At 35.1% G+C, this 26,945-nt stretch overlaps 1 protein-coding gene across 2 annotated transcripts in view; it reads right to left on the bottom strand.

Annotated features, from left to right (window-relative positions):
* Positions 1–26,945, bottom strand: part of LRBA (LPS responsive beige-like anchor protein) — a 533,667-nt gene that overhangs the window by 355,746 nt on the left and 150,976 nt on the right. For both annotated transcript variants that reach the window (XM_080915741.1, XM_080915742.1), the window contains exons 34-35: positions 23,452–23,513; positions 3,713–3,777 (exon numbers count right to left, since the gene is read on the bottom strand). In XM_080915741.1, coding sequence (XP_080771867.1) covers positions 3,713–3,777; positions 23,452–23,513 — 127 coding nt within the window. The remainder of the gene's footprint in view (positions 1–3,712; positions 3,778–23,451; positions 23,514–26,945) is intronic.

Raw genomic sequence — 26,945 nt, 5'->3', positions numbered from 1 at the left:
ATTCTTTTTCTTTCTTTATTTCATTGAAAATAGATATTTTTCATACAATATACTCTAGACACAGTTTCCTTTCCCCAACTCTCTAAGCATCTCCCAACCTCCTATCCCATGGGACTCTACTCCCTTTTCTGTTTTCTTAGAAAACAAACAGGCATCTAGAGAATAACAATAAAATAAAACAAGATAAAACAAAAACAGACCAGAATGACAACAAACAAAAGAAAAAGAACCCCCACTAAAAGCATGAGATGCAGAGATACATATGCTCTTATGCAGAGGAGTGTCCTGAAATCCCAAACCAAAGCCATAATGTATATACTAAAGACATGTGAGGTAAAAACAAATCAAAACAAAACTTCCTTATCAAAACCTAATGAGAGAAGGAACACCCTAATATGCCACTGAGTTTGCTTTGTGTTGTGCTGCTGGACATGGGGTCTGCCCTTAAGAGTTGTTTGCATCCCCAGTGACTGCTGGAGAACTGATTTTTCCTTTGTGAGCACTTGTCAGTTAGACATAGCTTCTGGGTTAGAGCTTGTGTCTACTTCTCTCAGTGTTGGGAACCCGTCTGATTCAGAAGTTAGCATATCCTGTGCACACTGCCACAGTCTGTGAGTTCATGTGTGTGCTGGTCTTGCTGTGGTATGTCCTCTATCCCCTCTGTCTTCTACATCATTCTATCATGGGGCCCCCTAAACCCTATGGAGAGGGATTTGATGGAGATAGCCCACTTAACACTGAGCGCTCCAAGGTCTATCACTCTACATATTGCCCAGCTGTGGGTATATTTATTTGTTTTGATCTATTGTAGGAGAAAGTTTCTATGATGGTGGCTGGACAAAAACTAATCTATGAGTATAACAGAATGTTGTTTGTAGTCACTTTATGGCTACATTCCTTTAGCAGAACAGAAATATTTGGTTATCCTCTAGGTCCCTGGGCTATCTAGTCTCTGGTTCTTGGCCATCAATTTGAATTTCATCCTAAATATTGGTTGGTTACTCCCACAAAATTTGTGCCAATGTTGCACTAGCACATCTTGCAGACAAGTCATCACTGTAGCTCATAAGACTGCATGTCTGGATTGGTGTCTACCTTTCTCCTTTCATAATGTGAAGAGTACTTTATGGTACCTCTAACACTAGCCCACAAGCGTAAGGCTCTAGGTAAGCATGAGCTTACCTTCCATATGTTCAGGGACTAGTGGAGGTGTTGCTTTCAGCAATTTGGTCTTGCTGTCAGTTTCTGGAGAGCAGCCAATAGCCTGACAACAGCCTGAGCAGTAGGGGATTTCCATGGGACCTCTTAGGCCAAAAACTCAATTAGATGTAACCCATTAGCAGCACTTAGAAGCTTTATTGAGTGATAAGTGATGTCCAGTTTGGAGCTCAGTCTCCTGCATTATTTGACAATTTTACTTACGTCACCTTTATATGTGTATACATTTTAGGAGGATTCTACAGTACTATTGCATGAGTTTTCTATATGATCTCTCAAATGATCATTAGTTTTAGTTGCCCCTACCCTTATAACCTCCCCTTCATTCACTCCCCATCCTCCTCCCCTATTTCCTCAATTCCTTTCATGTGTGTATGTATGTATGTATATGTATATGTATATATATAGATAGATATAGTGAATACATACTAATTTGTCTTTTTTCAATTTTTATTGGTTATTTTGTTTACATTTCAAATGTTATTCCCCTTCCTGGTTTCCCATCCACAAACCCCATCCCATCTCTCTTTCTTCTGCTTTTATGAGGGTGCAACCTGACCTACCCACTCACTCCTGCATCACTACCCTAGCATTCCCCTACGCTGGGTCATCAAGCCTTCACAGAACCACAGGCCTCCCCACCCACGGATGACAGACAAGGCCATCCTCTACTACACATGCAGCTGGAGCCAAAAGGATGTGTACTCTTTAGTTGGTGGTTTAGTACTTGGGAATTCTTGGCGGGGAGGGGTCTGGTTAAACTGTTGTTCTTTCTATGGGGTTGCAAACCCTTTAGTTCCCTCACTAGATTCATCTGGTCACTGGATTTATCTATTAACCTGTATATTTCATGACTCATTTTTATAACAGAGGAGTAAATAGTTCATTGTATAATATGCCACTTTTCTTTATCCACTCATCTGATAAGGGACAGGCTGTTTCCAGTTTCTGGCTGTTGTGACTAGAGCAGGAATGAACATGGTTGAGCAAGTATCTCTGTAGTAGAAAGAAGTGTATTTGGATATATGTCCAAGAGTGGCATATCTGGATCAATGAGATAGATCAATTACCAGCTTTCTGGGGAACTGTCACACTGGCTTACCAAGTGGCTGTATAAATTTGCATTTCCACCAGCAATGAGTGAGTGAGTATTCCTCTAACTCTGTATCTTGACCAGCATGAGGTGTCATTTATTTATCTTGGTTGTCCTAACTGATATAAGATAAAATTTCCAAATAGTTTTGATTTACATATCCCTGATGATTAAGGATACTAAATACTTTTTATGAGTTTCTCAGACATTTGTGTTTCTTCTTTTAAGAATTCTCTTTATCTCTGTAGCCCATTTTAAAAATTGGGGTTTTTCTTTTCCTTTTTTTAAAATTATTGTTAATCTTTTTTTCCTACTGACCAGTTTTTTTAATTCTTCAAATATATTAGATATTAGTGCTCTATCAGATATGTAGCAGGTACAATCAATCATTCCCCATTTGGGAGCCTGGGCTTTGTCCATACGATGGTATCCTCTACATACAGAGACTTCAGTCTCATGAGGTCTCGTTTATTAGTTGCTGCTCACAGTGCTGTGCTATCAGTGTTCTGTTCACGAAGTCTTTTCTTCTATCAATGGGTTCACAAATATTTGCTATTTTCTCATCTAACAGATTCAGTGTATCTGGCCTTATGTTGAGGTCTGGGATCCATTTGCAGCTGAGTTTTGTGCAGGGTGATAAGTTTAGATCTTTTTGGATTCTTCTCTATGTAGTTATCCAACTTGACCAGCATATACTTCTGGATTCAATATCAAAATTCAGAGGTCCACAGGGGTGAGTCCTTATGTGTGGTTCGTCAATTGGCTCCATGGATTATTGTGTGTTTCTATGCCAGCACTGTGTTGTTTTTCTTATCAGGGTTCTGTATACACTTTGAGAAGAGGGAAGTGATGCCTCAGGGAGCTCTTTCACGTTTAAGATATTTCCTCCCTTCACTTTCTATACTGCCATTGCTTTTCTTTGTAACAGTGATTATTCAGTTTTTGGAATTTTTCTATTTCTGCTCTTTAAGTTAAAATGATACCTGCTGATGCCCCACTCTAACTTCTCATAAAGTCATAACGCAAAGTAAACTTGTGCTCCTCCTCAAAGCCAGACTATGACATAAGAGAGGAAGAAAACACAGAAGTCAAATTCTAAAAAATGGTTCTACAAACAAATTTTTTTAAAAGTTGTAAGTAATTTTGGCATTTTATACTACAAATAAAAATTGTCAGTTTATTTTTGCTACACCCAGATATGATCATTGAAAATAAAAACCAGAACCTCATCAGTGTAACCTTGAAAATCATAAAATAGCCACAGGTCATTTACTAATCAATAGCCAGAAGTGCTAAAATATTACTGATTCAAAAACAATAAATTCAGAATCCAGAGAATCAGTTCATATAAAAAATAAAAGAATATTTTAAAGTAAAATAAGTGGATATAAAATAAATTACCTTCCTTCATTGACAAGTTCAATAAACGCAAGGCCTGCATTCTTCTGAATAGAATTCTGCCACTCCTAAAAAAACAATGAGAAGCAGCTGAGGACATTATGTTTAGGTTAGTTCCTTAACATCACAACGAACCAGCCTCCACATCTATCTCACTTCTCCTTAGTACTGAGAGGGACAGCAATGTCACACGTGCTGCTGACTCAACGCAGCCTGTGAACACATAGACATTTGAGTAAGAATGCCTGCTTCAGTGTAAACCAAAGGAGCCAGGACATGTTTTCCCTGCCACTGCTGTGTCACACTGTAACATAGTAACTAAACACATACAGCCTGAAGGCAGTCAACAACAGCAGGATATATTACCTACAGATAATAACTTTTAAAAGATAATCCACAATGAAGACAGAATTGAGTAGTACAAAAATCTTAATAATTAGAGTTAAAATGCAAGATTTTGCATGAGTTAAAAAACTCCTGCAAAAATGACCAGTAATAACATAGTGAACATGAACTGAAATAAACCAGTTATAAATGGAAAACTATAACACACTGGCATATAACCTAGCAATAAGTGGTATAAATTTTCAACTATATTCATTAACCATTAAAAATTCATGTTAACTTTATCCACTAAAACAATGTCTATTAAAAGGCCTAGGATGAAAATCAATCAGTAAATTATGTTCAAGTGAATTATTTTATACTCTCAATATTTATATAAAATAAGCACTTATAAAATAAAGTCATTATGAACCGAAATATTTTTAGGAATCCCAGTGAATATACTCATGTTTGCACATTCACATGTTCTTATCTATCCATCTTGCTCTATTTATCAACATAAACTTGCATACATATCCTTTTTGTTAATACTTCCATCCTTGTATTATAGTTATATGTTCTTTTGTTTCTTCCTTAAAATCTAAAATGAAAGACTATACTCAGCTACTGGCTATTGCTCATCATTAACCAAATAATGTGCACATAGTAAATTTTGGAGTTTTAAATTTTAAGTAATTTTGAGTTAATGACATACAAATATGTGTTTATTTCTTGTCTACTTTTAATTTTTTGGAATCACATTTGTTTGACATTCGTTGTCTTTTAAAAAGCCCAAGACAGGTGTAAAAACGAAGAAAACAAACCATGGTTGTGTTGAATGATTCTTCCATTCCCAATAGTGAACATATTAGCATATTAGTAAATACACACAGTAGAATGAAAATTAAATTCAGAAGCAGGTAAACATGCAAAGGCAACCAATGATCTTCCAAATGGGGGAATGAGCAATGCATTACTAGCAAAAGAAGGCATAAAAACTTTTCTTCATCCTGACACAAAAAGGTTATGTCCTTGTGTCACAATGAACACAACTTTAAACACTTCTATTTCGGGTATTATTATTCTACTCTTGTTAACATTTAGGAATCAGTGAGAACAAAGGCTGGTGTAGCCTCTCAAAAGCCATACTTGCCATGCAACAGATTTTGAAACCCTAACTTCCTTTCACTAATATAAGTAAAACCAACTGTAAAACAGATAATAGAATTTAACTGAAAGCCCTTTCCTTTAGAACAAATGATGCTAACACATATGTAGACCAACTAAAAGCAACTGAATTCGAATAGCAAAATAAATGAAGCAAATAAAAGAATTTGTCCTGGAAAAGGGCAAGCAGCGTACACACATATCTTCTCACAGGGGTAGCAAGAAAATGAAGGGAAGCAAAAAATTATAGAGAGGTCCTTGGATCTAGGGCAGAGGGTCCCACACTTCACTTTCACTGATTATAGAATCAGGATAGTCAAACGTCATCTAAAACTAATCTCAAAGTTGTTTTATCTTTGACAGTATCATCTTGTATTCAGATTCATATTATATTATTCAAAATGTACTCAAAGAATTTTTATTATATAATTTATATTCCCTATAAAAACATAAAGATACTCTTGTCTCTATTTTCAATTATTCATAAACTTTATTTTAATTTAACTTTTACCAACATGAATTCTTACCTAAAAATAAACTCATAAAATGTTCCATTCAAATTCCAGAAAATTTTTAAATAGCATTAATGAAGCTAGACTGAAAACGTGTTAAAATTAGTAATTATAACTGTAAAAGTAACCAATTAAAATATACATGTACTAAATGTAGTGGTCATGTCAAATAAAATAATACTTTCCTTTTAAATTAAATGTAAATCAAACAAAGAATTGACTAAAATGATATATACTTAGTCTTAAAAACCTTTAAAAATAGAATGAATGATTAGGTTTCTGACTAAATAAAAAAGTACACAAAAAATAATTTTTAATGATATTACTCACAAAACTACTAAAATGAAACCTATTAAATATTATCTTTAAAATATTTTTAAAGAACCGAAAAGACAAGTTAGATAGAAGGTACATCGGACAATTAGAGAATTACAATTTTTGCAGACACTCAAAAGAATCAAATTCATGACTGGACTTCTTGAGCTCTATAAATCCTTTTGTGCTCCTTGTTTTCGTTAAGTAGAAGAAATAATATGTACGTGACAGAATTAACAGTGTTTGTGAGAGGGAAGTTGAAGCCTGCAAGAAAACATCCTTTGATGGTTTATTTGATAATCATGATTTTCTGTATAATAAAACACTCTCCACAGTAATTTGTGGAAGTTGCCAAAACTAAAAAGAATATTCATTAATCATGGTGTTTGAAGGCATTTTTCTCTACTCAGAAACAATTATCAACAAGGCGTTAGTCTAAACAATTTTATAAACCACAGCTCAATATAACCTTTAGTGAGTTTTAATAGTTGAGAGAAAACCTTAATGGTCATCATCTTTCATGATCATTTCAATATTTCATCACAGTATTTACAATTATACATTGATGCAAAATGCACAGTACACTTAAAGGTCTTGGTTATCCTTTCCCCAGAGGTCTTGATGAAAACACGTTAAAAGCCTCAAATCCAACCACTAATGCAAGTAAGTAATTTCAAAGCACACTTCAGCACTTTCGAGAGGAAGAACTCAAAAAGCAGCAGAGTCAATAATTTCATACCTGTGCCTAAGCTATATTTAATTGATTATCACATCCAAGGACCATAACTGTTCCCTAATCAATTTGTACTAAGATCCAATCTTAGGTGACTAATGTCTGAAGTCATGCAGTCACAACAAAGATGGGCACATGCATGAAGACTACCACTCCGCAAATGTCAAGCGTGTGTTCTTGGAGACAGGAAAAAAGGAAGCCTTTCCTAATGATATGACATCAATTCTTCTCTGTGTTCCTCAAACAAACACTGAAAAAAATAAAGCCACACACTGACTATTCGTTTAAATTAATTTCATTTCTAACTTCCTGAGATAAACTCCCATTTTCTTTTTTTTTTTAAAAAAACCATCATACAATATATTCCTTGAAAGTATAGTATATGACTTTGCTTATATTTTACAGGTAAAAAGGTTTAAAAGATAAGAGTAATTTCTAAAAATTAACATATTCAAATGCAAATAAATTCGGGCCACATTTTGATACGATTCACTATATGTAGTTTTCCTATCAATTTCTTTTGAGAAACCACCAGTTTCAATAGTCAGTGCAGTAACTTCTAATTTTGTGATTTAAATTATTTCTAGATTATATTTTAACTTTTTGAGTGATGTTTTGGCCTAGTTGCTCTTGAGATATGTCTATTCAAATAATTTCCGGATTTCTTCAATGACTTAATTTTGATTTTAGATTTTCTACTTTGATGACAGGGGGTTTTCTGTAGCCCAGTGTGGCACCAAACACTATGCAGTCAGAGCCAGCTTTGAGCTCCTCATCCTCCTGTCTTCGCCTTCTAGGTGCTGGGATCATGAAATTGCTCATGAATCTAGTTATTACGCTTCTAGCTGCTGCTCGGGTCATGCAGCTTTGCTATATTCAAACTACTAACCTCCGGTTACACAGCAGTTTGCAAACACAGTCTCAGCACATATGCCACTTCTTCGCTCTTCACTGTTACTCTTGACAAGGGAGGCTCTGCGATTTAAGATAACTATTTCTCTATTTTTCCTTTTTCTAGGGCTGGCTGAACCCTTATTCTCCCCGAGAAAAGCAATGCACAAAAATATCAAAGTGTCTTTAATGGAAGAATACTGTTGCAGGTATTTTATATAGGCCATGGATCTATTTCGAGTGGGTTTTTGCACATCTTGCAGGACAAATGGCTAGTCGAATCTGTCTGGAAACTGAGATACACTTTTGTCGGTATTCAATACTGACCAAGAAGTCTATTTCAATGTGCTTTTATTGTTGGTAAAAATCAGTTTGCTGGACCTATGTGGGCACTATGTTTCACTGACATTTGGGTTCATTTTAAAGTCAAGACCCTTGTTGGTGACATTGCAAACTGGTACAACCACTGTGGAAATAAATTTGGATGTTCTCAGAAAATTGGAAATAGATCTAACTGAAGATCCAGCAATACCACTCTTGAGAATATACCCAAAAGATGTCCCACAGGAGCACATATTCCACTATGTTCACAGCGGCCTTGTTTATGATAGCCAGAAGCTGGAAACAGCTCAGATGTCCTACAACAGAGAATAGATACAGAAAATGTGGTTCATTTACACAGTGGAATACTACTCAGACATTAAGAATGAGGACATCCTGAGTTTTGCAGGCAAGTGATGGAACTAGAAAATATTATCCTGAGTGAGGTAATTCAGACCCAAAAGGACATGGTATGTACTCACTAATATGAGGATATTAGCCAAAAAGGGAAAAAAGTATAGAATGCCCAAGATACAGGCCCCAGAACTCAAAAAGGTGAAAAAGCTGAAGAGCCCAAGTGAGGATACTCAGTCCCACTTGGGACAGAGAAGAAAGAAACCACAAAGGAGGAAGGAGGGAGGGACCTGGGAGTGAAAGGGGATGGGTTTGGGGGACATGATCTGCTATTAGGTGGGAGAAAAGAACTGAAGCCCTGAGGGCCAGCAGAAAGAATGGCAACAGGCGACCTTAGGAGATAGGAGGATGGGAGGACCCTCCAGAAGAGACCTGGGAGGTGAGAGACCCTCAGGACTCAAAGTGGGGGGACCCTAGATGATGTCCTACAGTGAGAAGAGGAAACTTGTAAAACCCACCTCCAGCAGAAAGACAGGGAATCAAGTGAGGGATGAGGTTGCTATCTCACACCCAAAAACTCTGACCCAGAACTATTCATGTCTGAAAAAAACTGCAAAGATGGAAATGGAGAAGAAGATCCTGAGGAAAAGAAAGTTCAGAAACAGGTCCAAAAGGGGACCCAATTCAAGGGGAGGCCCCAAGGCCTGACACCATAACTGAGGCTATGGAGTGCTCACAAAAAGGGGCCTATCATGTCTGCCCTCTGAAAGACCCAACAAGCAGCTGAAAGACTCAGATGCAGATATTTACACTCAACCAATCAACAGAAGCTGCTGACCCCTGTGGTTGAATTAGGGAAAAGCTGGAGGAAGCTGAGGAGGAGGGCGACCCTGTAAGAGGACCAGCAGTCTCAATTAACCTGGACCCCTGAGATCTCTCAGACACTGGAGCACCAACCAGGCAGCATACACCAGCTAATATGAGGCCCCCAACACATACACAGCAGAGGTCTGGGTTCAGTCAAAGATGCACCTAACCCTCAAGAGACTGGAGGAACCAAGGAGTTTAGAGGTCTGGTGGGGTGGGTAAGCTGGAGACGTTCGTGTGGACACAGGGGGAACAAGGAGGAGGTACAGGATGTGGAAAGGTTGGAGGGGAATAAAATCTTGAGTTTGAAATAAATATATTTATTAACTAATTAAAAAAAACAGACTGTTATTCTGGCCAGAATAACCTTGAGTTACCTGCAGGCCATTTATTGTTAGGTCTTCAGCTATGTTCTTTTTACTCAAAACTGAAATGACTAACTATATGTTCCATATCAACTTCAGAATTGTTTTTATCTTTTTCTATGAATGAAAAATACAGTCTGCACATCCTTTTCAGTAGTATGAACATTAGTTCTTTGTGACAACAAAAAAACATAGAATGTCTCTCTAGATTTTGGTATACTCTAATTTTTTAGTCGGTGTTTAGTTTTTTCTTTTCTGTTTATGATAACATTTTTTAAATGAGACTGATTTCTATGCATTATACAGATGTTTTGCATGTTCATTTAGTGTCCTATAGTATTTTATCAATTTTAAAGAATCTTTGGTACATTGTGTTTTGTGCACATTAGATCAAGTCAACAGCTAACACAAAATGTCATCTCCTCCGTTTCTTCTCAGATGCCCATTAGTTCTTTGTCTTGCACTCTAGCTAGGAGTCCTATCACTGTGTTGAGTAAGAACAAAGAAAATGAACAATTTAGTCAGATTCCCATTGAAAGGAATTAAGTTTCATAAGTTCCACAGTCATTCTTCATTTTCTGATCATTAATCTGACTGGTATTTCAATAACTCACCCTGAAAATTCTCTTTTCTACAGTCTGTTGGCAACCATCTCAAGTATTTTTTTTTTTTTTACTTCATTTATTGAGTTCCAAAATGTTTGATCCTTCTATGGACTCTGTCTCACTGCTAAATTTCTCATTCATAGCATGAAATGTGTTCCTGCTTCACTCAATTGTTTGTCATTCTTTGTATGTGTTGAGTTTTCTTGAAATTGTTTTTTAAACCCTTTTATTTCAAAAGCTGAAATTTCTCCTTTCCTTTGAGTTCTATTGATTGAGAGTTATTATTACTTTGTGGGTGGAAATTAGATTGCCTTGTCTTTTAATGATTTTTTGAAGGTCCTAACATTGTTATTTATACAACAGGAAAGCTGTCTTTTGAACATGCTCACTGGCATAATGGCACATCAGTTGAGTATGTCACACTGGCTATGGGTCCAAAGGAAGACCTAGTGTAATCTCCTTACAGCTTCTTTGCTTCTCACTAATGAATGTCAAGAATGCTCATGGAAATGCTGCAGTAGGTAGATGCCATCATTTTAGTTGTGACTGGTTCACTAGCAGCTCAGGATCAGGATGTGGCCCTCCAAACCATAGGTGCTGAGCACACATGAGTTCCAATAATGTATGCAGAGGTGAGGATTCTAGAATGAGCCAGGAAGGTTAAAGTAGGGAAGTGCCAAAGGAAGGGAAAGTACCTAAAACACACCGTCAGCTATCATTATGTCCAATTATGCCTGACACCACATATGTAGTACTTAAGGACAGGGCTTCTGTCAGTATCTGAGACCCCTGCAGATGCCCCACTTGTCCTTGGCTACTGAAAACATACAACACAATAAAACATTGCTTGTCACCGGTGGGTTCCTGGATGCTTCTCAGGCCTGCATGTGTGTAGATGAACCTCCCTGATATATGCATGTTTTCCCATATAAACATTAAATATTTTATATTATTCTGACACAGAACAAGCATTAAGGTTTCATAAATACCAATGTCAAAATTATGAAAATACAAGTAATTGTAAGCTAATTATCTAAGTATCTATTGCTTTTCTAAACTCAATATTCTAACCTGTCAAATAAAAATAACAATTTATGTAGGTAATATAATATTGTCCATTAAAATAAGTTGTGAAATTTGGAATTAAACATGGTTTTCATAAAAGAAAGGAATGAAAACTATATTAACAAACATTTAAACTCATAATTACTAATTTTCATTCTTACATAAAAAGTTAAGGTGTTTGGTGTTATGGTTTATTTTGGGTTTGGTTGTTTGGTTTTTGTTATCTTCGTTTGGGATTTATTCATTGTGCTATATATCTATCTACACATTCATTTGTTTACAAGGGAGCATGTGTATGTTTCTACATGTGCTATCTTTATTTTGTTTTGTTTAGCAAGGTCTCATGTAGCCCAAGCTGACTGGCACACTCTACATAGCACAACTGAACTTAAAATTCTGATCCTTCTCTCTCTATAAACTTCTTAGCAGCCTCCCATGTGCGGGGATAATAGGCTACACCATAAGTCCCAAGTGTTTTCCTTCTTAAAGCACTGCTGCCATGCTGCTTAGGTTGGCTGTATGCATGCATGCATAAATACCTACATACATACATACATGCATACATACATACATAAATGCCCAAGCAATCCTCCTGCCTCAGACTTCTGAGGCCCTGAACCACAGTGACACAGTGCTAGAGTTTAGATTTTTAATTAAACATCAACACTAATTTTTGAAATTTTATATAACTACTGGCCTCCATTTTTTTTTTTAATTAAGCTAGATTTGCTAAGTTCCAGTGACCTAAAGAAATGACAAAAAAACAGTATCATGAGTCAAAGAAAGCAGCCAGACAGGAGATTCTGAGTAAAGAGAGACATGTGTGAACACAAGACTAAAAAACACACGTAAAACTGAAGCAAAGAAGACTGCAGCGCTCAGGGAAGCCTTCAGTGACTTTTCAGGAGCACTGGCTGTTTGTCAGCACTCTCTCAGCAGTGTGTCTGTCTGGACACTGTCCCTACCTAAGCACATGCCAGCAAAGAATAAGGCAAAACTGTAAAGGAAAAGCCTGACTCCATCTTCACTTCAGATGAAAGGTCCTTCTGTGAGAGTAAAAACAAGTAACTGCCCTTTGAAAAGTGCTGTCTGAATTTTGTGAGCCCATTCATATATAAAAGCATAGTATGTGGTTCTATAAGCAAATGAAACACGACTAAGTAACTGTTAAAAAAAATAAGAGAAAGTGAATCCTATTAAAATCTGAGCAAACAGCTCAATTTTGTACTTGTTAGCAAAAAGGTACCATAAAATCAAAGCCTATGCACATGGAAATGGATATTTTTAAAGTGACTCTTCACAGCATGCGTAAGCTATAGAATTGAGAATGAACAGAGATTTTTAACTACAAAAGCTAACACATACACATTTAATTATTACAAATATATCCTAGTTTGTCTTCAAATATGTCTAAAACTCATTCTTCAATCAATAATGAATGTCTAATAATTTCCCAATTCCGTTTTTTGTTAGTACATTTCACTGTTCAATACAGAAAGTGTGTTTTCCATAGACAGCACAGTTGTTCTGAGCCTTTCTAGCTTTAAGCTGCCAACAGATGATCATCATTAAGACTATCAGGGCTCCCCACTCAGGAGCTATATAAATGTGTCCTATTAGTACATGGTCAGTCAGCTTGGCAACTCGGCTTCTCCAGACATATGGCAACTCGTGCCCTTTGAGGTCTGAAGTCAAGTCTTCAGGGAATCTCAAAGCCTGAACTGAAATTACAAGGCGGGTTCATTAAAGACTGCTGGAGGGAGAGCATGAAAGACATCCATTACAACTATATAAAACAGCTAATTATTTTTTAAACATTTTTAAGCCATCTAATGTACTCAGTGTAGTAAAAAGTATTTACCAATCAAGTTACTTTTTAAAGCATTAGTTTCATGACCTATCCATTTTTCTTCAAGGCTCCCACCTCAGTCCTCAGTACACTTAACACTCATTTCATGATGATCAAATAAAGAGTTTAATATCATAGAAGTAAATTAAAATAACTCATGCTCTCTAAAGACTCTCCTACAGATTTACAAGCATGTTTCATATGCACTCGTTGTTTCTTTCTAAAATTTGGTTTGGATTAACATATACTATTATCATGAACTCAGCCAGACAAATACATATGGAAATGTTTCTTTAACAGTCTATAAAGGCATCTGTTTCTATAATTCTTATTATAACCTGATAAAAGTATTAATATAAAACCTCAGTCAATATATAAAAAGGTATTCATCAAAAAAGAAAATATATGAAGGTTGGAATGTTCAGGTTTAAAATGTTTAAAGTTAAAAGACTTTCCATTAATTGATAAACAGAAATTGATATATTTAGATATCTTCACATTACCAGAACTTTTTAATATAAAAAGCATAAATATTTTCTAATTAATAATTGCTGTCATTTTAACTGCTCAAATGTCTAGACACTTCTTGACTTGGAAGAATAAAATCACTATTTATTAAGTTTTACAACAAAACTATGTTACTACTGAATATTTATTCGAGTAACAAATCTTTATAAAATGTTACATAAAATTCATTAGCTTGCCTCAATCATTTCTTCAATGTCCATATACACTGTTTTCTGACAGACTAATTCTAGAAAGCAATTACAACCTCAATCCATATGTAAAAAGACAACAGAAACAAATACATTAACTCAGTTTTAAAAAAATAAAAATGTAACAAAACCAGATTACCAATGATTTATATGGATGTCTAGTGCTGAAGTTAATTACAAGTAACCCAATAAAATAGTGCCTTTATTATTGTACAGCAAGTAACAGCCGTAAGCTTAGAGGCAGGGCTCTTCACGCTGCCTTTCACAAGCACAGTCCCACAGCACACGGCATTAAGAATTAAACATGTGGTAAATAAGGGCATACAGAAAACAGCAGTTTTTAACTAAAAGCAGATAATTTCCTGCTGTTTAACTATTTGGAGTCATCTAGTTCTGCACACTAACTACCATACATGAATGTTATTCATTGAAAAAAACTGTCAAGTTTAATATAAAATGAGATTTTAATTCAGTGCTTAAGTTTAACTTCAAATAATGAATAATTGTAAAAACACACACATTTGGTTAGAATTCATCATGAGCAAGTAAGATTTATGTCTATGCTGTGAAATGATATATCTTCAGAAGAAATATTATCTGAACATTGTATTACATACACTCATAAAACTCTGGTCTTGGATTTTAAACATATACTAAGAAATTACAAGGAATATTAATTTCTTAGATGTTGAGCCACCCGGCCAATCATACATTTAATGACTTTGGTTGTGGAAAGGCAAGATTCAGTAATCTTCAAATATTTATTAATGCACTTAAGGTGCTAGCTGATACCTAGTATAGCACAAAAGTCCTTAGGCACCTTTGGATGGACACCATGATGTCAGCCATTCTCCCACCTACAGCATGACTTAAATAGCAATAGAAGTAACCTCAAAATCTGATGCTCTTATAGCTGAAGCTGTTTCTGTCTCAACATGATACTCAAAGTTGTGTTATTTAATTGGATTATTTACATGTGCAATGTTCTATTTGATAAATGTATAAATTTCAAGAGGTAAGATGAAGTAATGAACAAATCTATCACCTTGTGTACTTAGTACGGTTGATGAAGCCAGATATGTTCTGATGCCTAAGAGAAATTTCTCCAATTATATTGTCCCCTTTCCATCCTGACAAAATTTAACTTTGGGAATCATCACGTAACATAAATTTTGAATGAGGATATATTTAGTAAGTTTTTAAGTGTTTCAAAAGTTGGTAAACTGAACATGAAATATGTTAAAATAAAGGTAGTATGGATGAGGGCTGGATTTTACACAGGAGACCTCCAACACTGAGGCTGCTAACACTACCAACGTGTCCTGTGTTTTGGTACTCCAGCCTTCCTAGAAGGAACCATCACTACAGCAATCAGAGTGCTAGAATCACCTGTGGGGTCTACAGAAGAAAACCAATGTGACCCACAACTGTTATCTATACACAAAAGAACACAAAACTTTGGGCTCTGAGAAACTCTTAAGAGTTAATACTTTATAGTTCAAGACGAAAACAGGTTAGACAGGGCGTGTGATTATAAATACAGATAATAATCACGGAGATGAAAAGGGTGTTATTTTATGTTGTGAAATAAAGATATAAGACATAAATTAATTTCACGAGAGGAAAGACAGAGGCACTGGGGATAAGATGAAGGGAGAAGATTCTGTGTGCTGAAAACACAGTCAACACTATCAACTTCAGCGTGTGCTCTACTCTGTTCCTGTATACTTTTATCAACAGTAACTAACAGGAACTCAGGGCACTCTTAGCTTTCAATAAGAAACCAAGTCTTTGAAATTTAAAAGGAACTGATTAACTCAATGTTATTTGTTAGTCATTAACAGGAGAAAAACTGTTCACAGATATTCAAAATCCTTCCTCATGGCATTTTCCACCCCAAATTGTTTCTTTCAAAAAATACCCCGTTTGCTTAGCTTCATTTTGTTAGTATCACGTTGCAACATGTAAACATCTGTGTCATAGACAGTGGCAAGACCAAAAAGTAGACACTATCATGATACACCACATGGAATGCTTACAGAATACTCTGTGTGTGTGTGTGTGTGTGTGTGTGTGTGTGTGTGTGTGTGTGTGTGAGTCACATTAAAGAAAATTAGAGAAAGAACTGAAGAAGTTGAAGGGGTTTGCAACCCCATAAGAACAACAAAACCAACCAACCAGAGCTCTCAGGGACTAAACCACCATCCAAAGAGTACACATGGACAGATCCATGGCTCCAGGTACATATGTAGCAGAGGATGGCCTTGTTGGACATCAATGGGAGAAGAAACCCTTGGTCCTGCCAAGGCTTGATACCCCAGTGTAGGAGAATGTCAGGGTGAGGACACACCCTCACAGAAGCCGGAGGAGGGGGAATGAGATGGGAGAATGGAGGGAAAACCTGGAAAAGGGATAACATTTGAAATGTAAGTAAAATATATCCAATAAAATTATTTTTTTAAAAAAGAGAAGCAATATTTAAATATAAGTACAAAAAAAAAAAAAAAAGCTGGAAAGGCCAAACTTAATTAACTACTCTGAGTGAAATCCATTATTATATATATCATAAGTATACTTTGTATAAAAAAAATGTTAAACTTGAATTTACTTGAGCATTTAAAAAGTCATCAAAGGGAGATTAAACAAAAAAAAATTTTTAAACTACAGTTTTAAGCTAACCTTTTATAATACCACAACTAGAAGACTGATTTAAAGCTGAATTAGGAAGGTGAGCATCAAGCAAAGAAACAAGAAGTAAGATATCCAATAAAAAAAAAAAAATTTTTTTTAAAAAAGGAACTGTGAAACAGACACTGACCTGTATGTACTCAGTTACCTTAAAATCAAAGAGAAATGCCACAGTCTGGATATTCCCACTTGTGTTCCTCCCTTTCCTCTCTCCTTAATCCAAAATTTAAAAGAGGAGTTGTAAAACAGCAGGGAGTCAAATTAAAACACACTCTATTTTCAAATGTCTCCATACTTGCAAGCTGACTTCCTGTCAGGAAGAGTTCCATTTCACTGAATACCCCAATCAGCAGGGAGCTTGCAGAATTAAGTGCCAGTTGATATTACTTTGTTTTGCATTTACCACCCTTGAGAATAATGTTCAAAGATGTCGTTACCTAGTCAGCATGGTCTCATCCTTCTGACTAGACCGCCAAGCCACAGGGTGTACTGCCCATTCCACAAAATGTACTTTTAAAGTTATGTTTCCTAAATCCTAGTGTGCTGGTAAAGCAACAGGGAGCCTGTGTTTCAAATTGAACCCAGGATGTATGTTTTTCTTTGGCTGTGAAAAGCACTTTAATTAATATCAAAGAAAAGTGTGTATCAAAAAGCAAACAAAGAGTAGGAAATAGTGTATGTTCACCAGCCTACCATTTGGTTTCAACATCCTACTACACATTTTGTTCTTGAAAAATAATAGTTGATTTACTTTGATTTTTTATGTTCTTGCTGTTGAATGAAGACATAGGTTTCTACCTTCAAACATAAACGTTATTTTTTAAAGTTTTGGAATAATTCGAAATGTTGGGTGGTTAAGCATGAAGTAGTTAATAAGCTAATGTCCTTTTTTAATTGTCAGTGATTCTAAGATTATTATGATCAATTCAACTCTTGTCTGTAGCTCTCAGAAATGTCTTATCTAGGATGGGAAGGATTTTAGCATCATCTTATAAGGTCAACTATTTATACTGCACAAAAATTAAATTAGCTCTGGAAACTTCACTGAGAACACCTATTCTTCCATTTACCACAAATTCCACAGATAACGTGCCCACTGCTGCTCTGTGGCAGAACTGCTCAATTACACTGGAAGTTTTTTCTCCCGTATTAATGGTACAGATTATGCTATAGATTGTTATTCCATTAGCAATCAAAAGATCAAGGATAGTACAATAATAAAAGCTCAGAAAGAGTTAATTTATATCCACTAATTTTTTAAAAGTGTATTCCAGGGAAGAGGTATAAAAACATCACAATGGAAAAAGTAACATAATAAAAATGCTGAGATATAAAACTGTATTAATCCTGGTTGGACCATGGTACATATAAACCACTCTTAAGGAAATCAATTGCTCCCCAAAGTACTATTTACCTTGTAAAAGTGGTTGGTTACAAAGGATATAGAATATTTACAACATGTCAAAGCGTATGTTTCAACATTTAGTACATTTTCAAAATCTGTAGCTATGCAAACAGCTTTGAGCGAGGAGAAAGAAAATGGTGATTTCCTTCTACTTAAATATAAATTGGATTACTTTCAAAATTTCAGTCACATACCAATATAGTAATTTACTTATATTTATGTGTTATTTTTCAATAACCCGAGGTTCAATATTTCTCACACTGTTTATCATGTAAGATGCAAGAAAATAATGCTGGGATTAGGTCAAAAAAGTGGATTAAAGGTAACTGAAGTAGTTCAGTGGAGAGAGGGGAGACAGACACACAAACAAACAGACAAATAATCTACACAAAATTTCCACAAAAAAGACACCATTAGAAGACAGCACAGAAGCATGGGCCTGTACTCCCAGCAGAGGAGGAAAAAGCATAGCCAGTTCTAGACTGGTCTCTCAACTTATCTTCAGCCTTTGTCCTGAATAACTGAACCCAATGCTGGGGCAGCCATACTAACGCTGACAATGAACAAAAGCTAACTGGATATAGAGTTATTTTTATCTTACTTTACAGTAAAAGCAAACACACATTTTAAAGTATTTCTATTAAATAATCAGCACAAAGATTTTGAGTGTGAAGAGAATTGGTTCTTTTAAAACCAAATCAATTAGTTAAGTCAAGACTCTATTGACACAGTGCTCCAGCAATCCCAGAACTTGAGGCTGAGGCAGGGGAATAACAAGATTCAGACCAGAATGAGAGACATAGGAAGGCCCTGTCTCATTCCTCTCTCCCAAGACACAAACAAACAGAAGCTATTCTTCACTTATCCAACAAAATTTCTATATTCACATAAGCATTAGAGACTATCATCGTTAAATCTTAAAAAAATTAAATAATGGAAACAAACAAAAGGGCTGGAGAGATGGCTCAGCAGTTAAGAACATTGACTGCTCTTCCAGAGGTCCTGAGTTCAAATCCCAGCAACCACATGATGGCTCACAACCATCTGTAATGAGATCTGATGCCCTCTTCTGGTGTGTCTGAAAGACAGCTACAGAAAGTAAAACAATCTTAAAAAATTAAATAATGGAGACTATGATCTTTAGGCCTTCTGCACATAAATATATCAAAGTTTAAATTCTGTAATTGAAGTGAGTGAGCGTGTGTGTGTGTGTGTGTGTGTGTGTGTGTGTGTGTGTGTGTGTGTGTGTGTGTGTAAAATTTCCTATTTATATAAACTGATTTCTGACCTGTTTCTAGACATCATGCTAACACCTCAGCAGGAACAAAGGATGTGAATTACAATACTAGTTCATTTGTGGGAAAAGGGGTTGATTTGAAGCTGGACACATAGCTCAATCTGTAAAGTGTTTGTCTAACATGTATGAAAGCCTTGGGTTGAATCCTTATAAATCCTGAATAAACCAGGCATGACAGTGTATATCAGTAATCCAAGCACTCAAAAGACTGAGGCAGAAGGATGATGAGTTTGAACCTAACTCATGTTAAGATGGAAGTCCCAGGACAGCCTGAGTTACTTACAGTGACCCCATCTCAAAACAACAAAAACAAAAACAAAAACAAAACAAAAAACGGAGTTATTTTATGAGAGACACTAATAAGGAATTAAAAATTATGTGCCAAGACAGAAAAAGGATGACACATTTGGATAACTTTAAGACTTCAAGATGACAGTGAAAGACATTCAAGTCCTACCTCTCAACAGCCAGATGCCTAGTGATGAACATACTCTTCTGTTAACCACATGCTCGTGTGAATCACCTATCCATGATCAGACGCCATGATGATGAATGTATGAACAGAAGGGGGAACGAATGGGAGGAAAGAGAAGAGCACAGGACAACAGCATTACGTATCAGACTCTGGAGAGATATATTCAAGATAAAGAAGCAGAATTTATCAGGGGAAAAAAAGAGAAATTAGAGAAAGAAAGAAATGCAATCAGGAAAAACAACAACAAAAAAAAGGAAAATCAGAGAAAGGAAAATGAAAATTCTACTAACATTCAGACAAAAATTGAACATAAAAACCAACATTAAAAACAAAAAGACGCTACTGCTATGTGCCTATGCAGCTGTCAGCATTTCTTAATTGCCAATTCAAAGGCACAGCAACCTGGACAGAGAAAAAAAAAATCACCAACCCTATCATTTTGTGTGAAGAAAGTATATCAAAAATATTAATAACGTTGATTTGTTTTTTTAAAAAAACAGGCTAAACATTTAAATAAACTTTTGCTGCTAATTGATAGACAGGACGCCACGCCTGACTACATGGTGCTGTTAGTTTTTCTATAGACTGCATGCATTTCTGATAAATGGGGAAAGAATGGATGACCTGGCAGAAGGCTCAGACAATAATATGTGATTTACAGGACATGAATGCCGCTACCATAAGATTTATCTGACAGCCCTCTCCGATAGTGGACTGTTGAGTATCCGATGGAATGATTTCTAGTCTAGAAAGTCTACTACTGAGTAGCCATACACATTATTTATTTATTAGATGTTTTGGGTTGAAACCATTTTTAAATGATGCACTTCACAATGCACAGTCATAAATTTAGCTTTAAACCCAAGAAGGGAGGTAGTGTTATTGGAATGTATGTCAGACTGAATTAGGATGAACAACACAACACTTTTATAAAGTGGCCTTGAATGCAATGTCAGTTCTTTCAAAAATGATATTAATGTCAAATGAGGAAGATACAAGCACTTCATACAGCACTAAAGTAATATTATGTCAAACATTTATTTAGTATTTTCTTTAAAATCATTTTAACAGGTTTATACACAAACACGACAAATAGGAGGGCATTAATAAGTTGTCTGGGTTTTTTTGACAAAATGAATTTGGGGTATAGCTGAAAACTTTCTCAACTTTTTTTTCTGGTCTGGAAATACGTACTTCCTTGAATACTAAATACAATTATATTTTAAGGAAAACAATTTGAGCTAAGGATGTGGCTCTTTGGCAGAGCATTTGCCAAATATGTGCAAGGCCCAAAATTTATTCCACATCACTGAAAGAAATTAATTAATTTTAAGAAAACAAGATCAATGTTTAGAGCTTACCTAGTACTTGAGATATTTTATTTTAGATGCAATACATAAATAAACTTTACTCAAATGCAAAATATTGAATAGTAAGAGAGCTTTCCAACATCTACTAACACAGCCTAGATGTTTTAAATAGAATAAACTATGAAATAATGCTTAATCAACTAGCAACAAGGAAAGAGTAAGAAATATGTTGACCAGTTTTATAGTGATAATTTTTGTCTATTGACAGCAAATCTCATATGATCAGATATTTAATTTACACAGTAAGTATATTTTGTAATAAAGTATGGTTAAATACCTTGTCTTTAAATTTTTAAAGAAAGTAAATTGTGAATCAGCTCAAGAAAAAATAATCAGAATATAGCTGACTGCCATGAAATTAACACCAACTAATTTGTAAAGTTCTAAATCAAATTTGCAGATGTTAAGTTCATAAGCATATCCCATTATTTATGTGATTAAAAAGGAGTTTTTGACCTGATCTTTTGATCTTTGGCACTCAATCCTTTCCATCTCCTCTTAAAAAAAAATTAATTAAAAATTTAGCAAGATGGTAGCTTTTTACTTCCCACCCTATCTCATACTAAAAAATATTATCAATCAAACTCAAAACATCCCCACCCAGTATCTGCAAAATGTCCCCTTGAAATTCAATTTCGTATCTCCTCAGCTTTCATGTAGAAGAAGACAGTTCACTTCTTAACAAAATAAATCACTTTTGTGATTACCAAGTTGACCTCTTTGAATTAGGAAAATTCAAAGTGAAAAATGTAATTATCACCCTAGAACAATCTGTATCCATGTGGAGCTAATTCTAGCTCCATTTTTCACACTGTGTCATGTCTCATGGAGATGCCGTGGGACTTTTGAGGAACTCATAAAAAGTGCTGAGGACTTCAAATACCTAATAATGTACATTAATCAAACAAAAGCCTTGAGAATTTCAGATTTTTAGAACTTACTCTTCTAAGTGATTTCCATATGCCATTTGATCTGATAAGCGCTGAACAGCACAGTGACATCCGTGACAAATGGCTGTTATCGTGTGTCATTCTTTATCTGAGCAGCTTCTGACATTCGGATACATACTGTGTTATACCTAAAGTAGTGTTCATGTACCAAAGCAAATTCAATCTTAAACTGAAAGGTGAAACTTAATTATTAAAATTTACATATGAAGCAACTATATCGTTACAAACAACAGAACCATTATCTTATGAAGAAACCATGATGACTAAAAGGAAAGGTAATTTCAAACAGACATATATCTGGTGATTTTCATACAAGAAATAAACAATCAATTATTTAAAATCAAATGGTTTAAGGAATTTTGCCGAGGGATATTTTGGAAAAGAAGTATTATAAACAAAATACTTAAAATAAAAAATATACATAAAAATCAAAGAATAATAAGCCCTTTAAGAAGTTCACTGTAAAATTCCATTAGCTATACTCTCTAGGAGTAATTGTTCTTGTTGCGCTGTATTGATAACACATAGTATTGATTTTTTACACCTTTTATGATTCTTTAATTTGTATTCATGAAATGTCCATCAGCACAGTCTGAATAAATTTGGCAACATAGGCACTAAAATGAATAAATCAATGCAAAGAAACATTAATTTTGTATTATCCTTATTCGTTAGGCAAGTAAACCATGAGAGTTGTAAATGAAGGTCAAAGGTGTTGAAATGGGTCAAAACCCTTGACCTCTGAAGCAATACCCTTCCTATTAAAAAAGGCTATTTTAAAGTTTTAAGTACAGGAATTTACTACCAGCAAGATACCACTTTAAAAAGACTACAGGGGGAAAAAAACTCAATAAAAACATTCATTTGTTTACTTGAAAAACAAAAGACAAATCATTGCAGGATATGTAAATTTTATTTGCTTTAAAAATCATTAAAGCTAACCACAAGGTTTCTAAACACTAGAATTAATTTTGCTCTGAGGAATTTGTTTTGTACATCTTATGATGATGACTGCCACTTCGTTGGTATGTTTCAAAGTCTACTGTGTATGTCAAAAAAAATCAGCAATGACAAGGAATCAAAATTATTTATTACATATTTTATAACCTATGCACAAAAGGGAGGCAAACCCATGATTCTCAAGAGAATCCAGAGAAGCATTCTACATAGTACCTAAATAAAGCCATTTCTACATCCTTAATACACAAAGACACTCATTTCAAGATCAACTGATCCAAACATTTTAGTGTAATTCTAAAAACTGATTTTTCTCATTTATCTTCTCCCCCCCACACTCTGTTCATGTTTCAAAATCATCTACACTATATGTAAGTAATCATTTTAAGATTGAAACTAAATTATTTTGACGTAACACTCAAAACTTTATTGGCACAAAAAATTTAATAAAGCAAGAAGCTGTGAAGCAAACACTAGAGCGTGCTTCTCCATGGACATTTGACCGTTTGCACCCACCTGGGAACACAGCAGCATGACCAGCTCCACAACTGAACTGCTGGACTTCATGCAGACCAGACCTATTTTAAAGAGAAGGTTATTCTAAAAACACCAAGTCTTTTAAAATTCCAGACATCCATTTCTAAGCTATTTTCATCCAAATTGATTTAAAACTAAAATGCTAATATTATACTAAGAACTATACCTGTACATATTTGATTGTGTGACTGAAACAAAGTAGTCTGTGTTTGCTTTAAACTTGGCATCAAAATCACCACTTCTGTAAACTACTTTATCTTAACTTTCAGGATACGTAAACATTTATTGGCTTCTTCTATAATGATATTTCATGATACTCATAGAAATGCATACAACATATGCCATATTGATCATGATCATCTACATTTTGTTTGGAAGAGAGTTGATCATTATACATGCAGAGAAGGGAAATAGCTTGCTGACCTTTGCTTTCTCCACCACACTCTCTCCCTTCAACCCTCCAGCTATCAATCAAGTTTCCATTTTGTTTCATGGCACCAGACATCCCAAACACTCTTATTAGTACCTTGACCTCCGACCTCACACTAAACCTTAACAGAAATGCAAGCCATTGTCTGATATGTAGTCTTCATTTCCTATAAACTAACCATTTACATTTTTATTTCTATATTTTGTTTTACGTTAACTAAAAATATCCTTTGGAAGGAACTTTTATATCATTCTCGACCAATCTAAAGAGTTATTTACTTTAAATACAATCAAAGAACAGCTCAAAGAATTTGCTATTATGAATATATTTAAAAAGTAATTCCAACCATTATGAGGATTGAATAACTCAAAGACATTATAATTATTAAAGACTTAGATATTCAAAGCCCTGTGGTATTAGTTCCAATTTTACTCCATTAAACCTTCCACATACCCCCACACACTCCATCTCCCTTATCTTCATGCCCTTTAGTTTTCTTCTTTGTAAACAATAATTCCTCAACTTAACAATAGCTTTACCTTTCATTTTCTAAGAAAAAAAAAATGTGAGAACAATCTTCACCATATTAGAAATGTCAAAAGCAATGTAGACAATGGCATGAATATGTACACATAGCATTTGTGGGCCGCACTAAGCAAGGAAGTCTTTACTAAGTGTGAGTTTGCACTGCTAAGATGATAGAACACCTTGGCCCAAAAGCTGCCAAGTGGGAAAGAAGGGCAGAGCTACCATCTCTCTTTGCTTGCCTGGGCTTCCACCAATCCAAAACCCTGTCACTTCTTAATGTGCAATCCAGATACAAGCAGTTTTATTCCAACTGCAAAAGCTATTGCTCTTGTTGAGTGGGAGAAATGGTCTTCCTTCCCCAAGGGAGAATAATTCCAAGTGGATAACCAAAGCCAATGGTCAGCCGAGAAAATATAAATAAAAGTAACATATAAACTAGGCAGGTTGCATTGAGGAATATACATGTATATACATATATGTATGTAACATCAACTAATGAATAAAGGCTACAAATTTCCTCTTGAAAAAGAAAGCAATGAGGGTACATGGAAAGGTCTGGGGGGAAAAGGGAAGGAAGAAATAATATAATTATAATCTCAAAAATAAAAGAAAAATAACCCCTAAAAATAAATTCTTGTAGTGAATCAATTCTGAACCTTTCACAGTTAGGTCATTAATCCTCATTAAATTAGTTAATTAATTCCACAGGAAGCAGAATTATTACTTCTGGATTCTAGTTTAGACCTTTTCACATCTATTCATAAGTGTAATGAACAAAAGAAACAGAAAGAATTCCGGGCATCCAAACTTAGAAAGGATTATACAATGGTCTTTGTTCTACCACACACACAGGTAGTTTAATACCTGTGTAGAAAAAAATACACTTACATACATTTGCTTGTTTTCAGTCTTATTTCAGAATAGCATAATACATATGATCTTTATATTAAATATGAATGATAAACACAAAGATTATAGAGAGAACATATGCACTGAAATGTTGAGTGTGCAGAAAAACGATGGTAGTAAAAGGGGCATGTAATATCACACTCGTGGTTGAAGAAATTAAAGTGTTGTTGCAAAGTAGTGAATGCACTGAAGGAGTGGAGCGGGGAGACATGACAGACCTGGTACTGAACTTCTCACACTAAGGATCTGTCGAAAGAACATTCATGCTACCGACACACATACATAACTCTGAATAAAGATGGGGCTTCATAAGCAAACATCCAACTTTAAACATTCTTGATATGTGAAACAAAAACTGAACTGTGAACAGACTTTCAGTTCAGACTTTCCTGCATCTTTAAATGGATTATTTTCAAATTGTATTATTTAATAAATAAGTGTACTTATTTATTAACTGAAGTATGTCTATATTCAGAAATTTCATTTTAAATGAATTTATGGCTATTTTACAACTCTGGAAATGAGATCATGCATCACCAAATACAAGTCAGATTTTTGGACACTGAAGAAGAAATGGAGATTTAAAAAGAAACAAAAACAAAACCAGTTCCTTGAGCTTTAGTAAATTATCAGTACTTAGATTACACCAGCAATTGGATCCAAAAACTAAGCAAAACACAATAATTATAACCCAACTATACTCAAAAATTAATTCTGATTAGCATTAGTAAAAATTCTCAAGCTTAGCCTTTAAAATCTCTAATTTTTATGTTAACATATTAAATAAGTTGGTGCTCTAAAACAGTTTGTCATATAAACATGGCCATGTCTAAAACTCCCAATTTGTGAGTTTCCATTTCCCACTGCTGGGATTCCTAAGTTCATACCATCATGACCAGTCTTAAGTTCTTGAATAGTATCAGTTGTTTGAAAAATTGTTTTCTGTTGAACTGAATCTTCCTTCACCTAGTTGAGTCATCTTCTGAAAACATTATATAATGCCTCATGAAAAACAAAAAAAGCAAACAAACAAACAAACAAAAAAAAACTACTATCCTTCATTCACTCTGTAAGTAGCCTAGTCAGCAGTCCCTCTGCACTCTTCCTCTGCATGCTACCCTGCAAGACACCTATATATAAGAGCAGAGTACTGTTCGTTTTAGTAGTGAAATATAATTGTACATGGCAAGATATGGTTGCTTGTATGGATCTAAAGTACAAGAAAAACCTTGTTACACCAGTCCTCCTAATCCCCGTGGTTAATTTAATTGCACTAAAAAATAGATCCTGATCTAAAGATGAAACTCAACAGTAAAGCACTGGTACAGCAAGTACAAGATCCTGAGTTCAACATCCAGCACCAAAAAAACAAATGCTACTACTTTGGCCTAATACATTTATACTCCACCTGTGGTGGCTTGAATATGCTTAGTCCAGTGAGCACCACTATTAGGAGGTGTGGCCTTGTTGGAGGAAGTATGCCACTGTTGGGTTGGGCTTTGATACCCTCTTCCTAGCTGCCTGGAAGTAGTCTTATCTTGTTTGCTTTTGAAACAAGATGTAAAGCTCTCAGCTCCTTCTCCAGTACCATACCTGCCTGGATGCT

The sequence above is a fragment of the Micromys minutus genome, assembly GCF_963924665.1.
Source record: "Micromys minutus genome assembly, chromosome: 4".
NCBI classification, from domain to species: Eukaryota; Metazoa; Chordata; class Mammalia; order Rodentia; family Muridae; genus Micromys; species Micromys minutus.
This window is presented reverse-complemented; position numbering and strand designations above follow the sequence as displayed.